Source organism: Zingiber officinale, chromosome 5A (genome assembly GCF_018446385.1).
Source record: "Zingiber officinale cultivar Zhangliang chromosome 5A, Zo_v1.1, whole genome shotgun sequence".
In the NCBI taxonomy this organism is placed as follows: Eukaryota; Viridiplantae; Streptophyta; class Magnoliopsida; order Zingiberales; family Zingiberaceae; genus Zingiber; species Zingiber officinale.
The window spans coordinates 147,907,740-147,927,374 of record NC_055994.1 but is presented as its reverse complement, the minus strand read 5'-3'; the positions used below and the strand labels follow the sequence as shown (position 1 = coordinate 147,927,374).

The following is a 19,635-nucleotide window of genomic DNA, read 5'->3' as shown; positions in this document are numbered from 1 at the left end:
TAACCAAAGTTATGGGAAATAAAACATAACCAAATGTTGTTTGGTTCAAACTAGGTAATGCAACAAAAACTTATTTGTTTGAAGGTTTTAATGAATACCTTAGTTTAATATTTTACTATATTACCCTCAATTACAAAATCAACTATACATAATAATAATAATATTAATATTATTATTTTATGTTTTTTTTACTTTTCTTTTTCTTGTATATTTTTTTACCTTTTTATGTGTTTTTTTTATTTTTTTAATGTTTTTATATTTTTTATGTGATTTATATTTATATTTTTTTTTTACATTTTTTAAAATTTAATTTTTATTTATTTATTTTATTTTTAAATTTTTATAAATTTTTTATTTTTTAAAATTTAAAATTTTAATTTTTTTTAAAATTTAAAATTTAAATTTTTTATTTTTTATTTTTAAAATTTATATATATTTTTTAAAAAAACTATTTATTTTTAAAAATTTTAAATTTTTTTAAACATTTTATAATATTTTTTTAATATTTTTTTCTCTTTTTTTCATATTTTTCTTATCGGAGGGTATTTTTGGTAAAAAAAATTCGTTAACCCCGGAATCAAGAAAAACCTTAGTTTTCTGAGGTTTTCCGATTCCGGGCTTCATGACCCTTTTGCCGACGTGTCGGGCATGGAACATTACTCGGGAATCATCGAATACCTAAACCAAACAAGATTTTTGTTGATAACCTTGGATGGATAATCAAGATTATCAAGAATAACCCCGAACCAAACACACTAAGATTTTCCTAATCCATGATTTATCCTTTACGAACATCTTCTCTTGCAATTCTCCTTTCTCCCAAGGAAATATCATTCTTTCTAATATACCAAAAACAATTAAGTATCAATTTTATTACCAATCATTCTAAAATAGATACTATGATCGATAGAAATCCATAGTTCCTAATACGGACAAGCAAAAATTTATCATTATAAAAAATAATGATATTTAAAAAGGCTACCATTCTAGTTATTATGAGGAAGAAGAAAAGAGCGGACATATAATTAAATAGATTAGTCTAGTCTAATTAGCAATTATAAAATATAGAGAGAGTAAAATGACATTTTCTATAGACTATTTCTCATTAAAAATTAATTTAATTATTTATATCAAATATTAAATTAATAAAAATAGATATTACATTCATATATGCAATGTCATCCGTTCAAAATATTTATAAAAACTTTTTTACTCATAGTATTGACAATTTAACATAATTTAATTTTAAATTCATCCAAATTAGTTATTAAAGAGTTCTGTTTCTTAATTAAATAGTAAAATAATATATTAAAATAAGTTATTATTTTTTAAAATTTAACTTTACAAAAATATTATAATTAATATTCTTTTATATCAAAACTTCTTTATTAATTAAGTTAATATTATTTAAATTTAATTAATATTCATTTGAAAAAGGTTAAAATAGTAATTATCTAGTAGTTATTATAATAATTTTAAGATGATTTATGTTAAACTAATTTTAATTAAGTTGTTTTTTTAAAAATGAATTATTATTATTTTTGTAAATTGTATGTTTCAACGGGCCAGGCTTACCCATTAGCGTCTCCTCTGCCTTCTATGCTTTGACATTAGGGTTTCCTCTGTCTCTCTTTCAGTCGCCGTCTCCGCAATGGGGTATACTAAGGATCAGCTCCTTGCTCGCCTAAAGGTGCGTCTCTTAAGCCTTCCGTCGATGCATTTCTCATCGCGCACTCTTCCGATGCCATTGAATTTTCCAGTCAATTGTTTCTCTGTGATTTATCGGATGCATTTATAAGCTTGTTCTATCGACAACAGCATTTTCTCAAAACTACTGTGCTAGTTTTAAGTTAAAAAACTATTTTTTCTAAAAAAAGCAGGTACCGGAAATTTTTTTTTTTTTTGTTTCAGGGCATTAGCAAGGATAGAAAGATGGATTTTGTTCGCTAATGATAGATTGCAAAAGAAATGTGTTGACCAGTGTTTTTAATTAGGAAGGACGTTTATTATAAGTACAAATTCATGAAATATTACAAGTTGACATTATCAATCTTGTTTATGTTTGAAGTGTTAGATTTAGTTTGAGCCTCCATGGGATTTGTTTCCGAGTCATGAAATCGAATACAAACACAGTTTCTGTAATGTTAACTAATCATTAGTTTCAATTTCCTTGCTACGTTTTCATTAGTGTGATTTATATTTTCAAAGTGTTAGTAGTCGCTTAGTCTTCTCATGCATAGGAACCTACTGGGTTGCACTGCATCTGCTTATGGACACATAAGGATTGTTAAAAGTCTAAGTCATATAGAACTGCTATTGATTTAACTAAACAATACTTTTACAAATAGACAAATGAAAAACACATTTATATATTTCTTAGGTTAACATTTAAACTTTATTTTTTAGAGTGTGTCTGTTGATTAGCATAGTTTGTCATGTTTTATATTTTTTAGTGTTATATGAATCACATAGATTCGTATGCAAAATATTTAGTTGGAATTATGGATTGGAATGAATGATTGATTTACTTTTTAAATGATTGGTGGACGATTTTTTCATATTTATTACTTAGGTTGATTATTTGACATATTATATAGCAAAAAAAAAATATTATATATATATTTTTGACACATGTTTTTCATTACTGTGAATATTAATTTCTTAAATATATAGTACGTAGGTCTCCATTGAGGGACTATATCTATGTAGCTGGCCTCAATTGTTGTAGCAAACATGTCTTGATGCGGATGATAGACTGCATCTTTGCTCGTATACGATCCACATATCACGCATATTGTGCAATGACTCAATGACACTTGCACAATCTTTAGAACCTTTAAATTATCCTATAGGGATGCAATTACTTGATTCATTTTACTCAAGGATACAAAAAATTGTGTATCATGATTTGGTTTGAAACAACTTATTTATTGAGCAGTTAATTTTAAGTGTCGTTGAAAGTGTGGGGATTTAGTTTTGCACATCTATTATTATTTATTGAAACAAACTTTGGTCTCTTCTGTATTATAGATTCTAACACTCTGGCTCATTGTGTTCGTCTATAGGAACTTCAGATAGACTTCCTTTGCTATGATCATCCTCCTGTCCTCGCTGTGGAGGCTCAGGTTAGTAATAATTGCTTCTTCACTATTTTTAAATAATTGTTTTCCTTATGATGAAATATGTCTTGTATCAACTATTTTCCCCTATAAATATTTTTTATTTTGTCAGGCAAAGGAAGTGGGGCATTTGGGAGGTGCATTAAGTAAAAATTTGCTGTTAAAGGTAATACAAGTGGAAAAAATGGATTTTCTGTAATGCAAAGTTTTTGCTTGCCAACAGTGGAAAACATTCGATCCTGTTTATATATCTGACAGTTAATTATTTTTTCAGGACAAGAAACAGAGGTTTTACGTTGTTTCTGCTCTTGCAGACACAAACGTTGACTTAAAGGGTACTGATGATAACTTAATGGTTTCCATATTACATGATTAATTATTTATGTTGCATTCAGTATTGCTACTAGAATGATCAGCTTGTCTAATTTCTGAGATTTTAAACATATGCAATTTATCAAATAGTTTTATCCCAAAGGCTTGGTCTGGGAAAAGGAGGTTTGCGGATGGCTCCTGAAGAAGCTTTGCAAGAATTACTTCAGGTTTCTTGTTTTTATGTATATTTTTCAATAATTCCTTTTTGTCGGATATCATGACTATCTCTCTGTTCATGATGCCTTAATAATGACTATGTTGGATTATAGTTTCCTTTTCAAATAGTTTTACAGTTTGGTGCTAGTCTATTAACTACTTTGGTTTTCTCTGTTCTTTGGCTTATAAAAACTCAGCATTGGTTCAAGATAAAACAGACTAGTCTTGGCAATTTCATCTACTAGTGTTTATAAACCAGTCATAGTTACTACAAGCTATGCATGAACGTACCAGGTTCGCTTGTATATTTCATTTGAGATTATTTAATTATCAATATGTGAGTGAATTAATATGGAGATCATAAATGGATCTAAAAAAGTTGCATGGAATACAAATGTTAACCTTTTAACCTGAACTACTTTATTACAATCATTTACCATTTCTTGTCACCTTTGCCTTTTGCTTCATATTTAACCATGATCAAGATTTGTCAGTGATTAAATAAAAGATGACTACGAACTTGCACACTTAGACATGAGGATTAAACACAATAGGATCTAACTGAACTTGGTTGACCACATCAAAACTATCTCGGGTACTTACAGAACCCACATATAGAATATTTTTTTGATTTGATTTCTACCAAGAAAAAATCCATACTACTAGAAGGAAGCAATACAAAAAATTATGGATCTTGCCTATTATATTATATTGATGGATATCATGTTTCTGTAGTTAATATAACTTCTGGATTGCTTTTCAAGGTACCACTTGGATGCGTAACACCATTTGCATTAATTAATGACTCTGCAAGGTATTTATTCCTTAACTGTGTATGTTATGTTGTTTGTATGAAAAGTTTTAGTGGATTTTTAACCTTTTATTTTGCTATATATTTGTAATATATAGTTTTGTGAAAAATGCATGTTATTTAAGTTTTCTCATTTTCTAATTTTTTCTGACCTATTTTTCTCATGCCTAGTTCAAGGTCAATTCTCCAAACAGTGGAATTAACCCGGTATGCTTAGTCTTTAACTAGTATCAGCGCAAAGTGTTACATAAAGTTAGCATATTTGTTAGAAACTACAACAAACCTCCAATGTCTAGTGAGTTGTGTGACGTCCCTAATATATATACATATATATATAAAACTACAGGCATCACTTACACATACTTCCATAATGGGTTCTTAATTCAACTAAGATACATAGATAGCTCTTAAAACATAAATTACTAGTGACCTTTGGTACTGGTCATATAGTTCGGGATTTATTCTTCAAAGAAAACATCTAACTAATGCGGAAACTAAACTGGAAGGTTTTCGGATTGTAATGCCATTGTCTCGGGCTAGCTCACTGGTTAATGCCTCCTATCTCATTGGTCCCATTATTTGAAAACGTTAAAATTTGTGAGTTGATAGACTTAGCATATTCAAAATTGTGTTATGCAATAGTTAGCGCCTATATCTAGTGTACTAAGGGAAACACATGCTAGGTCGCTTAGGACTTTCCTATTGGCATACCAGCATAGGCATCAACATAAGCATGAGAGCATAAACATAAGCATGTAGATAAGCTAAGCATAACAGTTGGCTTGATCATGAGCAGATAAGCATAGGCGTAAGCATATTTGCATGACATAAACATAAACATAAGAATAAACTTAATCATGAGCATGTACATAAACATAAGCATACTTACATGGCATAAAAACATACACATAAGAATAGACTTAATTATGAGCATGTACATACAGCCATAAACATAACCACGTAGGGTTGGTGAGCTCTCGGGCACTGATTTGGTGAGCTACCGGGTTAAGGACACCGGTCACACTCGATCACATAGGGTTTGGTGAGCTCTCGGGCTAAGGATACCAGTCACACTCGACCACGTAGATTTGGTGAGCTCCCACATTAAGGACACTTGTCACACTCGACCACATAGATTTAGTGAGTTCCCGGGTTAAGGATGTTGGTCACACTCAACCATGTTCATTACATAAACATGAACATAAGCATAATCATGCACTTAACATAAACTTGATCATTACTTAAACATGGATATAATCGTAAATCTTAACATAAACATGCAAATTCATAACGTAAGCTTAAGCATAGACTGTGCATCAACATAGCATGAGCATGCATAAGAAACTAACATGCTAGTAAGGGAATAACATGATCAAGCTCCCTAATACCGTGAATAAAACTAACTTTTATTAAATCCGAAACATAGGAATTATACAATCCATCAAGAGTAACAAGGAAAGTGCCACTTCTAACGGAAGCAAGTATAAGGACCTAAACATGATTGTAAAGGAAAGACATGATTTATAGCTTAACTTGTTGAATCCTAAGGATCCTAACTTTCATCCCATTAATGAGTTAATAAATTTTCTGATTTCATATAATTTGAAATGATGTAAACCGAAATTTAATTGGTACATATCAAACAACAAACTTATCAACAACATTATACAATGAAAGGTCATCAAGGACATGCTTTATGACTTAACTTGTTAAGTCCCAAGGATCCAAAACTATTATCGCTTTGATGAGTTGTTAAGGTTACTGATTTCCTAACATTTATCATGATACAAACCGAAACTAAACTATAACATGTGATATCAAACAAACTAGCACATCAACAACATCATTCTCAATGGTCCCACTACATGAAATGTGAAGATCCTTAATTATTCTCACAGTATTTAGAGGACCTTAAATTCTGATAAAACATCTTAAAATGTTTTCAATCCATTAACCACGAGTTCCCTAATTTTAAGGGTCATTATATGCATAAAAAAAATGAAGAAATTACATGAAATATTAAAACTACAAACAAGGATCCGATTTCATGAAGTATAGAGAATCCTACACGTTTTCAGCAGTAATTAAATGACATTAAATTCATATTTACTCATCTAAAATGTTCTCCATACATTTCCACGAGTTCCCTAATTTTAAGGGTATGTATCAAAAGAATGAAGAAACTACATGAAATATTAAAACTACAAACAAGGATATGATTTCATGAAGTATAGAGAATCCTAAACGTTTCCACATTAAATTCAGATTTATTCACCTAAAATGTTCTCCATACATTTCCACGAGTTACTAAATTTTAAGGGTCATTGTATACATCAAAACAATGAAGAAACTACATGAAATATTAAAACTACAAACAAGGATCCGATTTCATGAAGTATAGAGAATCCTAAACGTTTTCACTAGTAATTAAATGACATTAAATTCAGATTAATTCACCTAAAATGTTCTCCATACATGCCCCTTAATTTTACACATTATATGAAGGATTTAAAGCAACTAGAAGATAAAGAACATGTACAAACTTGTAAAGTAAGAGTATGATGGACAACCTTTAAAATTTAGTGAGGAAACTATCCCTTCAAGAAATCCGAAATCTTCTATTCATACAAATCATTTGGGGCTTAGGAAAAGAACCTAAACTAGGGAATCAATCTCCCAAAAACAGCCAAGAACATCACACTATAAGATCCGAGTTTTCAGTAATTATAGAAACTTGCTAAAGCATAAATTAAGTAGGGAACACGCCTTCAATCTTTAGCTACCAACTCTCTCCTTTTGGTCTTCCCTCGGAGTTCTAGAGCCGGTGGAGAACAATGGGGAGGGGAGCTTCTTAGGGCCGGCGGAAAACATAAGGAGTTGGAGCTTGTCATGCCCCGAGGGTAAGGTTGTCCGACAAAAATCGGACAACACCTTCCCTATAGCAATGATAAATGAAACATGTATACAATGCCACAAGGTTACTCACAAGTAATCAATAGTCCACATGGATGTAAACATAACCACACAATTGATAAATAACCCACACGGCTGAAATAAAACACAACAGAAGTCACAAAATAACGAACGCAAAGCCACAAAAAAAAAAAAAAACTGCGAGCCGACTTGGCTTGACACCACAACATCAAACCAAATACAAGAAACCACAAGGGCCAAGGCTAAACTCCAAGTCCACATTGAGTTATTACAATACCAAGTTCACAAATTTAAAACACAAACAAAGCAGGAAACAAAACCAGAAAATCATCCTCAGATGTGACGTGGGACCGGCAGTCAGGATCCTCCAAGTATTCTTGTATCATCTACCTCTTCCCCGGCAAAAGAAAAATCAGTTCAAGGGGTGGTGAGTGCTGGGACTAAGCGGATAATAGATAGATAGTGCATGAGCATAATAAATATCTAGAGATTTAAAGGTATATAGTCTCATAGGGAAGAGTATCATGTACTACAGTGATATCATAATAGATGTTCATACCTGAACCCATATACTAAGCTAGTAATAGAAAGTTAGGGGTAGTGAGGATTTGCAATAGTACTGCTCATAACTACAAGGGTATCATGTGAGGTATATACATACTATCAATAAGTAAACCAGTGTCGAACCACATGCAACAGGTATATAACTCAACATATGTAAGCATATCACATGGATACAATAAAATAACTGCATAAATAAGCAATCAATAACATAAACAAGTATAATAACAAAAGCATATGCATGGATGGTTACTCCCGCCCACCCCTCTGCACCATGACCCCTGTATGGTCGAGAGGCTTAGACAATGACAACTGTACAACACTCTAGCTACCACTACTCTCGAGTGGCCGAGTGGACAGGTGCATAATAGCTAACTAGCTACGTAGCAATGGGGTTCTTGTTGCTCGCAACTCCAGCTACCACTATCCGTGAGTGACCGAGTGTGGCACGGCAGGACAAGCGACATCTCCTCCATCTACCACTACCCATGAGTAACCGAGTGTGCGGCGCTGACCAACAACTCACTCAACCACAAGGAAGACGTATTCGTTGGTATGCATGCAATGACACGATAAGTAAGATGCAACAGTCATCACATATATAAATAGAAATCAGGTATGCTACAGTAAGCTAGCATGCTCAATAAGGTACATGAATAAACAACAATCAAAGCAAGTAAACATGGTATCTAGTATCTGCTAAATATCATGGATGACAACAAGAGACTGTATATATATCGAAACGATCATCTCAAAGATCAAGCAGATAAGTATCAAGTTCAGGAAAAATACGAGTGGAGTCAAAGTAAATACAACATCTATCTAAATATCTAGATCTTGCATTAAGGTCAAAGTACTAAAGAATCAAAGTAAGAAGTATCCGCCTTAATCAGTAGTTCATATGGGAACAAATCCCACGTCAAGACGCTTGTTTCGAATCAACGTCTTGCATCAACATATTTTATTTAGCTAATTTCATCTGAATTAAATAGCTAAACAAAATCCCCAACCTAATTAGGGTATCTCTAATTGTACATAATCTTTGATTAATCTCCCAACCATGTCACCAATCAATCTGAATTTAAATTCAGGCATAAATCAACCCAAAACTCATCTAAATCCGTAGCACAACCACTTGACCCGCTGCCGGAGGAGGTTGCTATCAGAAACAGTGGCCGGAGCAAAGTGGAGTCACTGATCTCCACACGAGTACCCTAAAACACAACTAAGCTTAGGATCCGATCATTATTCCCAAATCTTAATCTACCACCAAAGATACTAAACAACCTACCTTCAATCGATCCTTGATTGTGAGCTGGAGCCGTAATGTTTGGAGGTTCAGGCGGAAATCTTCTTGTCGGACCAGGAGGTGAGGCCTAGCGCTGGCCCAGGAGGTAGATGGGTGCAAGAAGGGGAGAAATCAGTTGGTCAGAGCCGCGACACTCAGGTATGGTGACGGAAATCAAAACTAGGGCTCGACTCAGTGGTTGGAGGAAGGAGAGGAGCACGATGAACATCGATCGACACCAATCGCCGATCAAAGATGCACAGATCGAAATCAATCCCCTTTCCACAGCGTCGACGGAAGGAGAGGTGTCTCACTTGACGGCCAATGATGTCAGCGATAGGCCTCGGACAATCGACGTTGGGCCGCGAGGGTCGGTGGCCTGCGAGGGTCGGCATCGATGCTGAGGAGGTGGGAGGACCTTGGCTGGATCAGGAGCAGAGAGGCCTCGCGACATCTCTGGGCTAGCAGCGTCGCCTCCAGTAACGGCGAGGGTTGTGGCGTCGTTGGTGGGTCTCGCGTGGATGGCCGACGTTGTTTTAGGATCATGCACTCTTTTCCTCTAATCATGGTAACTCTATTCCCTCTGCCTTTTCTACTTTTCCTTTTTGTTCTAGATGAGTAGCCAAGAGATACCATTCTCTCTTGTTCTCCCTCATGACAATTACGTCTCTAGCTGATTAGAAACCCCCACTTCCCATTAGAACATTTTTCAAATTCAATGAATCTGATTGCCTCCTACTGGCAGGTGCTTTCTGGTCTCTTGTTGGATCTCAAGGCAGCAAGTTTATCAATTGTCATTGTGATTCTCTAATTTCTGTTGAGAAGGATGCAGAGACTTCAACAACTCTAAACAAGACGCCTAACTATCTTTAACCCAATTTTCCTTATTGCTTCTCTATTTTTCAAATCAATGACAAATTTTTGCCTGTTAAAAAAATTATATGACAAGAAAATGCTTTCTCAAGTATATTCGAGTGAAGTTCTTTTTGCTGTAATCTTTCTTCTATTGGTTTAAGAGCTGGTGTTTTAATAGACTATTTATTTATTTTTCAAGTTGCGTCTCGTTGTTGCTGGATCAAGGATTCAAAGCTAGTCCGTCCTGCTACTTCCACCCAATCACTAATGAAGTTACAATTTGTAAGTCAGAGGGTCTTTTCTGATTGCTTCCTTTTCCACCTGTTATTTTTTCCTTTTAAATATGTTTATTTGAAGTTTATTAAATTGTTAGGGCCAGTTACATATTTATACTTAAGGATTGGGCTCAATAATCAGTTTGTTGCATCAACTCAGCATTTTAAGTATCTGAAGTATTCTTTCCCTTATATATATGCACATTTTATTTCTATTGCTACATCACACAAGAAACTCCAACTGTGAGAATTTTTTGTGCATTCTACTGCTAAAATAAAGTGATGTGACATTCTCTGATGATGAATTTGGCCAGAATTATGTTTCTTAATCTTTGTAACTGAAAATTCTTCTGATTCAAGAACCATGGGCATGCTTCATCAATATAGTTGCAGGTGATATTATTGTGAAAATCATTTAACCGGTGGCTCGTTGATCAAGCATGGTGAGGCTATATATGACAATTATAAGAAAAAATCATGATTAAAATTAAGTGCATGAATCAAGTTTGCATCATAAACCTCTGTAGTTATGGTCAAATATATATTCAAATGTAGGATGACATGTTGGATGATTCATCTAATTGAAGCAGTCTCTGCTTGAGTCTTAGTACATCCCTTCCTTTATCATGCTTCCTGATCATTGTAGCAAACAAATTTGTCAAATCTAATCTTCAACAATATAAACTTTGTTAAATTGACTTAATGTAGCAAACAGAAGAAAGTAATGATAGACGAGCGAATATTGATATGATCTTAATCACAATAGCATTGCTAACTGATATCTGGACAATTTTTAGTTTCATTGTCCTCCTAGACCAATGGTGAATCATTCAACTCTCTGGTCTACTGATGTGAGGCTGATTGCATTTTTCCCTCTACTAAATGTTTGTATATCAATTACTTAGGCAGATTGCTATCATCAAATATTTTGTTCTACAGCCCTCAGCGCAAGCAGCCTTGACAAGTTTCTGGTATCACTTGGAAGACAGCCTTCATATGTGGATCTAGAGGTGATTCAGCAGTTAGTGGAAGTGTAAACATAAGTTCATGGTAGCTGTTTCAATACAAATTGATAATAGTTTTTATAATAGGCAAATCCAGTGGTTGGGAAGGACAATCCACCTGATCTTGCTGATTTAGTTCCATCTGGAGTTACCACCTTGTCGGATACAATAGCAAACACTGTTACTTCTGCTCCAACTGAAAAGGTTGTTGAAAAGGATGTTCTTCCTGCTAAGAAATCTGTAAACCATCCTGGTGAGCTTCTTTTTTTAAAGCTAGTAGAATATTTTTTTTTTCCCTCACATCATGATGTTTAGAGAATTTTTACCTACCTATTATCTCTTTGTTTTTTTTTTTTTTTGCATTAATGGTTTGAGTGGTCTTTATAAAGAAATGACCACTTTGGCTTGCAAGGATATAAAATTTCTGCTCTTGGTTTCTTTTCGCACGAGAAATTTCATCTAGTCTCCTGTGCAATTTCCTTCTTTATGCTCGTTGCATCAAGTTAATGGTGATTTTAGAATCGTATTGTTTCTTGAGCTAGCTTTATCGACCGAAAGCAGGGCGAACATATAGAATCTTAACATGTATAAAGCATGAGCATGAAAGATAGCATACAGAATTAAGGTATAGGGCACTAATTTTACCATCGGAGATCCCACCCGTCACTAATCTCCTGTAATGATATCCATAATTAGTAAATCATGAATGCAAATATATCTCTCAATCTTTAACTTCTGTGGAGCATACGTATACAGCATGTGCTCACTTATCTGATATCCCAGGTAATTTAATCTGAAAATGTTTCTGATATATTTTGAAGTAATATTTCTGTGTTTGTACTTAGATCATTTAGGGTGCTATGATCATATTGTAGGCCACCAATACATATGTTCATCTATATCAGTTGGCATGAAATACCTTACTCCTAGCCCTTTTAATGTAACAATACGTCAATACCTAGATCACTTAGATCTTTGTTTGTATAGTTGTGTTGTAGCATTTGTTTTGTCTACCTTTAACCCTCTTATAAATTGATTCGACTTATTTGACTGCGAGAGTTTTAATTGCTAGATCCAAGTTTTTGACAGTTAATTCCCAATGCTCATTCAAACTGTACATATTGCATATGTTTGTTGAGTTTATTGAGTTCTTCGTTCTGCAAAATATGCTGCAATCTCATCTAAGATTTGTTTAGTTTTACTAATATGGAACTTTCCTCTTCCAGCCTCAGGAGATGCCAAAAGTCGGGCAGTCTTACCAAAGAAGGTCGACAAAGTTCAACGCTCAATAGACCCGCTAGCTGAAGCTACCGATATCGAGAAACTCGTAAAAGAAATATTGAACAAGACATCCACAGCCTTGCTTACTGAGGTTAAAAAATTAATTTTGCACTTATTAATTTTCCAACCAATATTTTATTTCCATTCGAATTACTTTATCTTGCACTTACTTTGTCTTGCAGGTAACCAAGGAGTTAAATGATACGCAAATTAGACCTTCAGTTGTGGATGTTGCGAGCAGACGCGTCAGCTCTGATTTGGAGCATATGATTGTAAGCGATGAATTCATCTAGTGTAGTTACGAGTAGCTCTAGAACAACTCGAACATTAATGCCTGAATTAATGTCTATCAATCGACTACGAGCTAAAGCATTATGCATTCATTTTGCAGATGAGTTTGAAGAATGCAGCATACACACAAGGGTTCCACGCAGGCCTTCAGGCTACACTTCGACCAAATCTTTCCTCACAAAAATAGCTAGATGTCATGCGAACTTGGCTACGTACTGTGTTATACTCAATTCGACGATTTTTAAAACATAGAATTTCCTCATTCAGACCGTTCATTACATGTGTGTTGGCAATATTTATTGTAGCCATTTTGTACACTTGTTAAATCAATCTAATCTTTGTCAATATACATACAGTCGAATGCTTTGTATCAAGTTAATTGCGATACCGCATAAGGTGGCAACTTTAACATAGTTTTGTAAGTATAGACTAAATTCGGGAAAACAAGAAAGGAAGCTATACGAGTTGATTGGTGAAGAGGCAATCCATCTTTATTCGAGAAATGTTTATTTGTGCAAAGATTGATTGATATATTGTACCATCTTTGATCGTATGATTTAGGAGATTGAGCTCCCTAGCCAATTCCAATTCTATGGGTGGCAAGGTGTGCATCTAAGATCTGTCAAGTTGAGTGATTGTAATCGCTCCCAAGTGAGTAGGTTTGGCTTGCCAATGCGAGTAGGATGGGTTTATGAGGATGTACTTTGGCATGACGGTAAAATAGATCTTTTCCTTCACTTTCGTTCCATTTATCTACCTTTCTTCATTATTCATGTTCCTTCGTATTAGTTCTGGGACGGGTTGATGGGGACGTTGGGGGCGAACGTATTCGTCTTTTGCCATCAATGTTCATTCAAAGAGCCCCGGAGCTATGGTGTAACGGGAGGACATTTAAGTTGTCACCTAGATATCCATAGTTCGAGCTTCAGTTATGATGAATTTATAGAAATTTTTTCTCTAAATGAGACATACAACTAAAAGATGCTGGGTTCTTGAGCTGCCCGCTGCGAGCACTTCATCACCCTACGGAAGGTTCCTCTCGGTGAAAGTTTCAATTTTTTCCTACTTTGATTCTAGGGGTTTTAGTGGAACCCTAACTTTCTTCTTCTTCAGCTGTTTTGTAGGTCAATCGGTCGATTTTGGTGGAGGAGGACTGCATCAAGGCGGAGACGGAGGCTTCGAAGGGCCCGGTGGATACCACCACGCTGCACCTTCACAACCTCCTGTATGAGAAGAGCCACTACCTGAAGGCTATCAAGGCTTGCAAAGATTTCCGGTCCAAGTATCCTGATATTGAGCTCGTGCCTGAAGAAGAATTCTTAAGTAGCGCGCCGGAGGAAATCAAGGGGATGGCGATGGCGGGCCACGTGGCGCATGATTTGATGTTGAAGAGGCTCAACTTTGAGCTATTTCAGGTACCTGACTTTGTTGTATTTCTGTTAAATTGTTGATTCAATGACGATAGTTTCTGTCACCTAGAGCCGATCAATGCTGCAGATGGAAGTTGGCTTGATTCTATCGCTAAAATCCATGCCTTTGGTAGTCGTAAGCATTTTTCTGTAGACAGATTCATTGGGGGATCAAAAGGAATCACTGTTGATAATGGAAGCCGAGATTAAACAAATTGGGTATTAGATAGCAGCTTACCCTCTCTGGTTTCGTTTATATTAGAAGTTTGAAGGGATATGGAGAACAGGAATTTGCTTCTTCTTTTTTGGGAAGCTTATCATTGAGGGAAGGATAACTTATTCTTCATCTCCTTTATTCTCCATTATATGTAAATTTCAATTTCCCAAAATTTGGTGGAAATTTACTTGGTAATTGTTGCCCCGTGTCACTTAATTTGCAAATATTTCTTTGCTTGGCATTTAGAATTAAAATATACCGTCCTTTTGAGAAGTATATAGTTGAAAACAACTGATTAATTTTCAGATTCATTTAGACTATGGTTCCTTGTCAGCTGCATTGTCTTCTCAGGCAACTTTCTCTTTTGAGTTGCCATACATTTCGTTGAGGCATCTTATTCTTGTACCCTCTTCCAGTTGCCCTCCTTATATTCTCTATATCAATCGAAAGTGAGTATTGTTTGTATGTTGAATTTTTAAGTGATTGAGTACATTGGATTTTGAGAATACTGCTGATACCTGTCTTTAACTATTGGATTTTACCTCCTTATATCCTCTTCCAGTTGCCCTCTTCCAGTTGCCCTCCTTATATTCTCAGGCAACTTTCTCTTTTGAGTATATTGGATTTTTAAGTGTTGAATTTTTAAGTGTTTGTATGTTTGGATTTTACCATTCCAAACTTATGATTTTATTTCTTGTATTATCATGTCATCAGAGAAAGGAGCTTTGCAAGCTTCATGAGAAACTGGAACAGCATAAAGCAAGTCTTCTTGATGCCATATCTGGTAGAAAGAAGTTTCTATCAAGTCTACCGTCACATTTGAAATCTCTGAAGAAAGCATCTTTACCAGTGCAACAACACCTGGGGTTTTCCCATACCAAGAAATTGAAGCAGCTTCATGCAGCAGAATTTCTTCCACCACCTCTTTAACATTGTACTCACAACTTTTGGCACAGAAAGAAGCATTTGGAGAGAAGATTGAAATGGAGATTTTGGGGAGTGTGAAGGATGCTCAAACCTTTGCTCTGCAACAAGTAAACAAGGAAATGGTAACTGAGAAAAAACATTGAATATATTTCCTCCTGAATTATCCTATTCCTTTTCACACATGTATTTGTAGAATTGTCGTAATATTGTTTATTTTTTAGTTACGTGGTAGATTTTATTTACCTGTTCTTGACCATTTGGAGTTAACAAGTTTCTAGGTAGAATCTTCTGCCTTCCTCTCTGCATAGGCTTGAAAGATAACAAGTTTTTGATAGATACATGGATGTTCAAACTCAATTATGCAGAATAGCTACTAACTTCGTTACAATTTTTTTGTCTGATTTCGGATACTAATAGTGTTCACTTGCTAAGGAGGGTTTATATATTTGCCCTTTGATTATTCCGTACATAAAGACCTCAAATTATTGAACAGTTAATAACTTGATCATTCCTTTGCCTAATATTTAAGACGTTTAAAATATTTTAAGATATATCTATGCAGGGACAGCAGGAGTTGATACCTCTTTTCTATCTTGAGTTCAACACTCTGGGTTAAGTGTTGTGCATCCTTCACCAACACAATCTACTTTTAGTTGTCTAGAAACCCAAGCCTGTGTAAGTTTTGACATTTAGTATTTTCGAGTTAGTGTTTTATTTTGTTGCCAGTAACAAAATAATAGACAAATTACACTGTTAGCTCTATTTTTGGATATAGTTTGGCAAACAATACTATAATACACATATTAGTTGTGTAAGATCGATGCATGCTAGCAAGTGCTAACATTTTTGATTACTTGATTTGGAGTCTTTGACGACTCCTACTCTAAAGTCCGTGATTGTTGATCATTTTCGTTGGACAATTTACTATCAATTCGGAAATTACAAATATAGATATGAAGTACAAGAATAATATAATTGAAGTACTCTTACTTAAAATTATACCGACGACTTCTAAGGATCTGAAAAGGCTGAGCTTTCTGTCGTTGAAGAAGATTTTGGGCATCGTAGAGGTTCTCGGAGCAGCGCGTGGAAGCTAATGATTGTCAAAATTCGTTATCTCAAAGTGTTGGGTCTTGGTCTCCTTTTATAGCCGAGTTGGAATTGATCCAGATCCACTGATATCGGGATCAAGTTTGACTCGATGTTGATCGGTCGATCAATCCCCTAAATCGGTCGACCTAATCTGTTGAAGTTACCCGACTTTTCGTCTAGATGCCGTCGCTTCGAATAGAATCTTCGTTCAGTCTATCGATCCGTCTGTTCGATTGACTGAACCCTCGACACTTCTCGGCTTATCTAGTCCGATCAATCCGGTCCGAAGTTTATCCACCATTCGGTTGACTTAACCTCCTTGTTCGGTAGATCGATCCCTTGGTCTACACTTCATCGCGAGCTAAAATTTGCTCTTTTGGCTTAGTGGTTCGATCAACCAATCCAAAGGTTCAATCGACCGAACAAGACATAATCTGACCTTGCAAAAATGTTAATTTTCCTACAAAAACAGAGTTAGAATAAAAGATAAAATAGTACATTAAGATAAGTTTTGATAGCCTTTGAACTGTCGGGTTCTGAATGTTGGATCGTAAAGTTTCGTTAGAGGGGGGGGGGGGGGGGGGGAATAGCGATTATAAAAATTTCGACAAGAGTAAGCGCAGCGGAAAAGACGAAATTAAAACAATGCTAACACAATAACCAATTTTACTTGGTTCGGAACCTTTGGTGACTCCTACTCCAAGGCCCGCACACGAGGGTGCTTTCGTTAGGAAATTCACTAGCAATTCGAATAATCGTTTTACAGGTACCAGTCGACTGCCATCTGTTGCAGTCGACTGGCACATTACAAGGCTGAATTTCAGCTTTCTGAAGTCAACTTCAGAAATGCATAAAAAATTCTAGAAAATTCGAAAAATCATGAAATTTTGAACATATATTTCTTATAATGTTCTTTAACAAGGAAAAATATGCTTCCATGAAAATTCATCATATTTTCGAAGTTTTGATAAAAACTCAAACACTTTGAAAAACACTCAAGTTTGTATCAAATTAAACCCTAGTTTTGAATTCATATGTTTCAAAATAACTATCCACTATAAATAAAACATAGAATTGTTTTCAAAACATTTGAAATGTCTAACTATGATCTATGGGCAAGATGTCCATTAATTAAACATTTACTTTCCCCATAGCTGACCTATGATCACTAAAAATTGATACATCACATAACTCATCAAAATGCCATAAGCATAAGTGAATTATTAGTATCATTCCATTATCTCACATTTATGGTTGGAAAATCATACAAGTCATTGTGAGATAAGGTACAATGGTAACTTCTACTTAGCCCCCTTGATCATGACTTTCTATCAAGGCTAAGTGCTCCCTCTTAAGGTCTCAAGTCAACCATCTTTCATATATTTGAATAATTATTTCTTATGGTTAATTTGACCTAAAATCCTCTAACCCTTGAGGATTGATTTTGGCACCCAATAGAAATTCTTTCTAATTGGGTTAATCAAATATTCCTTGGGGATCCATTTTCTATTTATGGTCTTGGTTTTTGATTGCCCCCTAGCAAGTAGACAATGGTAGGTCTTATCATTGTTGGGTTCATTGTATCCTAACCCATTTTTCTTAAAACTTGCCCTTTGACTCCCAATGATTATGTTTAGGGTTTTAGAGCCAATTTCAAATTTTCTAAAGGCATTGGTAAGATATTCTACCTTTTCCCTTAAAGCGTTATTTTCTTCTTCTAAACCTGAATCATTTGAATTAGTAGAAGAAGCATGCATATCATCATCCCTAATAGACATGGATTCTAATTTTTCTTTAAGCATGCAAATGCTATTTTTCAAGGTTTTATTTTTCCTTTTTGCCTTGAACAAATCATCATTTGTGTTAGGACCAAAAGTAGCTAGAGGGGTGAATAGCTCGTCGCGTTCGCTCGGTGCTCGGCGTTGCTTGTTCCTTCAAAGATGTGCAGCGGAAAATACAGAAACAAACACACAACGCTAACACGGTTGGTTTTACTTGGTATCCACCTCACAAGAGGTGACTAATCCAAGGATCCACACTAACACACACACCCTCCACTAAATAAAACTCTCCTTTGTGGTAACTACCAAGGGCGGAGAAGCCCTACAATACTCAATACAAGAAGAGAGGGAAAGGATACAAGAAATACAAGCTTACAAGCTTACAATGAGTACAAAACCCTAACCCTAGCTTCTCTTCTTGGCTTTGATCCGCCTCTTGACTTGGAGAGCTTCCAAGATCCTTCAAGAACTTGCGATCTGAGCTTTGTGAGCGCTGTGGAGGAGTTGGCGAGAGCTCTGGAGTGAATCGGAGAAGTTCTACTCGCAGCCATCGAACGCCTGCAGCTATAAACGACGCCAACGGTCGGATCCCGATCGATTCGAATGTTCCCAATCGATCGGGGAGGCTTTGGATCGATCCACGGATCGATCCAGAGCGTCTGCACGAAGCGCGCTGGATCGATCCACGGATCGATCCGGCGCTTATCGCGCGAATCACGTCAATCGATCCATTGATCGATTGGGACATCTGATCGATCCACGGATCGATCCGAGCTCTCGTTCGTTGGGGCAGGTCCGGATCGATCCACCGATCGATCGAGCTGGATCGATCCACGGATCGATCCAAGAGTTGGTTTTTGTCCAAAACCAAGTCCCAAACATCCCTAACCAACATTCGGTCAACCTTGACCTGTTGGTATGTCATGCCTAGCATCTAGTCACTCCCTTGACCTGCTAGGACTCTCTTACCAAGTGTCCGGTCAATCCCTTTGACCCACTTGGACTTTTCTCTGTGCCAAGTATCCGGTCAATCCCTTTGACCTACTTGGACTTTTCTTTCATGCCAAGTATCCAGTCAATCCTTTGACCTACTTGGACTTCCCAACACCAGATGTCCGATCATCCTTGATCCATCTGGATTTTCCCTTGCCTGGTTTCACTCACCAGGACTTTCACCTAGCTTCACTCACTAGGGTTTTCCATCTGCCTAGCTTCACTCACTAGGACTTGTTTTCACCTAGCTTCACTCACTAGGGTTTTCA

General features: G+C 35.7%; 2 protein-coding genes across 4 annotated transcripts; both read left to right on the top strand.

The window, feature by feature from the left end:
* Positions 1-1,554: 1,554 nt before the first annotated feature.
* LOC121982361 lies at positions 1,555-13,302 on the top strand. Of its 2 annotated transcripts, none has more exons than XM_042535379.1 (12): positions 1,555-1,690; positions 3,066-3,125; positions 3,232-3,285; positions 3,394-3,454; positions 3,582-3,658; positions 4,412-4,461; positions 10,296-10,378; positions 11,311-11,381; positions 11,463-11,628; positions 12,602-12,747; positions 12,839-12,928; positions 13,048-13,302. In XM_042535379.1, the coding sequence occupies exons 1-12, from the start codon at positions 1,652-1,654 to the stop codon at positions 13,132-13,134; spliced, it is 984 nt and encodes a 327-aa protein (XP_042391313.1). In that variant the 5' UTR covers positions 1,555-1,651; the 3' UTR covers positions 13,135-13,302. The 2 variants fall into 2 exon arrangements, with proteins under 2 accessions (XP_042391313.1, XP_042391314.1); XM_042535380.1 differs by having other exon boundaries at positions 1,583-1,690; positions 3,075-3,125.
* Positions 13,303-13,982: 680 nt separating this feature from the next.
* LOC121983368 (THO complex subunit 5A-like) lies at positions 13,983-16,262 on the top strand. Of its 2 annotated transcripts, XR_006112467.1 has the most exons (3): positions 13,983-14,362; positions 15,288-15,622; positions 16,063-16,262. XR_006112467.1 is itself a non-coding variant. In XM_042536309.1 (2 exons), the coding sequence occupies exons 1-2, from the start codon at positions 14,297-14,299 to the stop codon at positions 15,501-15,503; spliced, it is 282 nt and encodes a 93-aa protein (XP_042392243.1). In that variant the 5' UTR covers positions 13,984-14,296; the 3' UTR covers positions 15,504-15,756. The 2 variants fall into 2 exon arrangements, 1 of the variants encoding a protein (XP_042392243.1); XM_042536309.1 differs by lacking the exon at positions 16,063-16,262 and having other exon boundaries at positions 13,984-14,362; positions 15,288-15,756.
* The last annotated feature ends 3,373 nt before the right edge of the window (positions 16,263-19,635 follow it).

What these genes read in the sequence shown, in the direction of transcription:
- LOC121983368 (XM_042536309.1), top strand. Translation starts at nt 14,297, where the DNA reads ATGGCGATGGCGGGCCACGTGGCGCATGATTTGATGTTGAAGAGGCTC. An exon ending in TCAACTTTGAGCTATTTCAG is followed by an intron (nt 14,363 to 15,287) that starts GTACCTGACTTT and finishes TCATGTCATCAG; the next exon opens with AGAAAGGAGCTTTGCAAGCT.
- LOC121982361 (XM_042535379.1), top strand. Translation starts at nt 1,652, where the DNA reads ATGGGGTATACTAAGGATCAGCTCCTTGCTCGCCTAAAG. An exon ending in GTAAAAATTTGCTGTTAAAG is followed by an intron (nt 3,286 to 3,393) that starts GTAATACAAGTG and finishes TTATTTTTTCAG; the next exon opens with GACAAGAAACAGAGGTTTTA. An exon ending in CTGATTTGGAGCATATGATT is followed by an intron (nt 12,929 to 13,047) that starts GTAAGCGATGAA and finishes TTCATTTTGCAG; the next exon opens with ATGAGTTTGAAGAATGCAGC.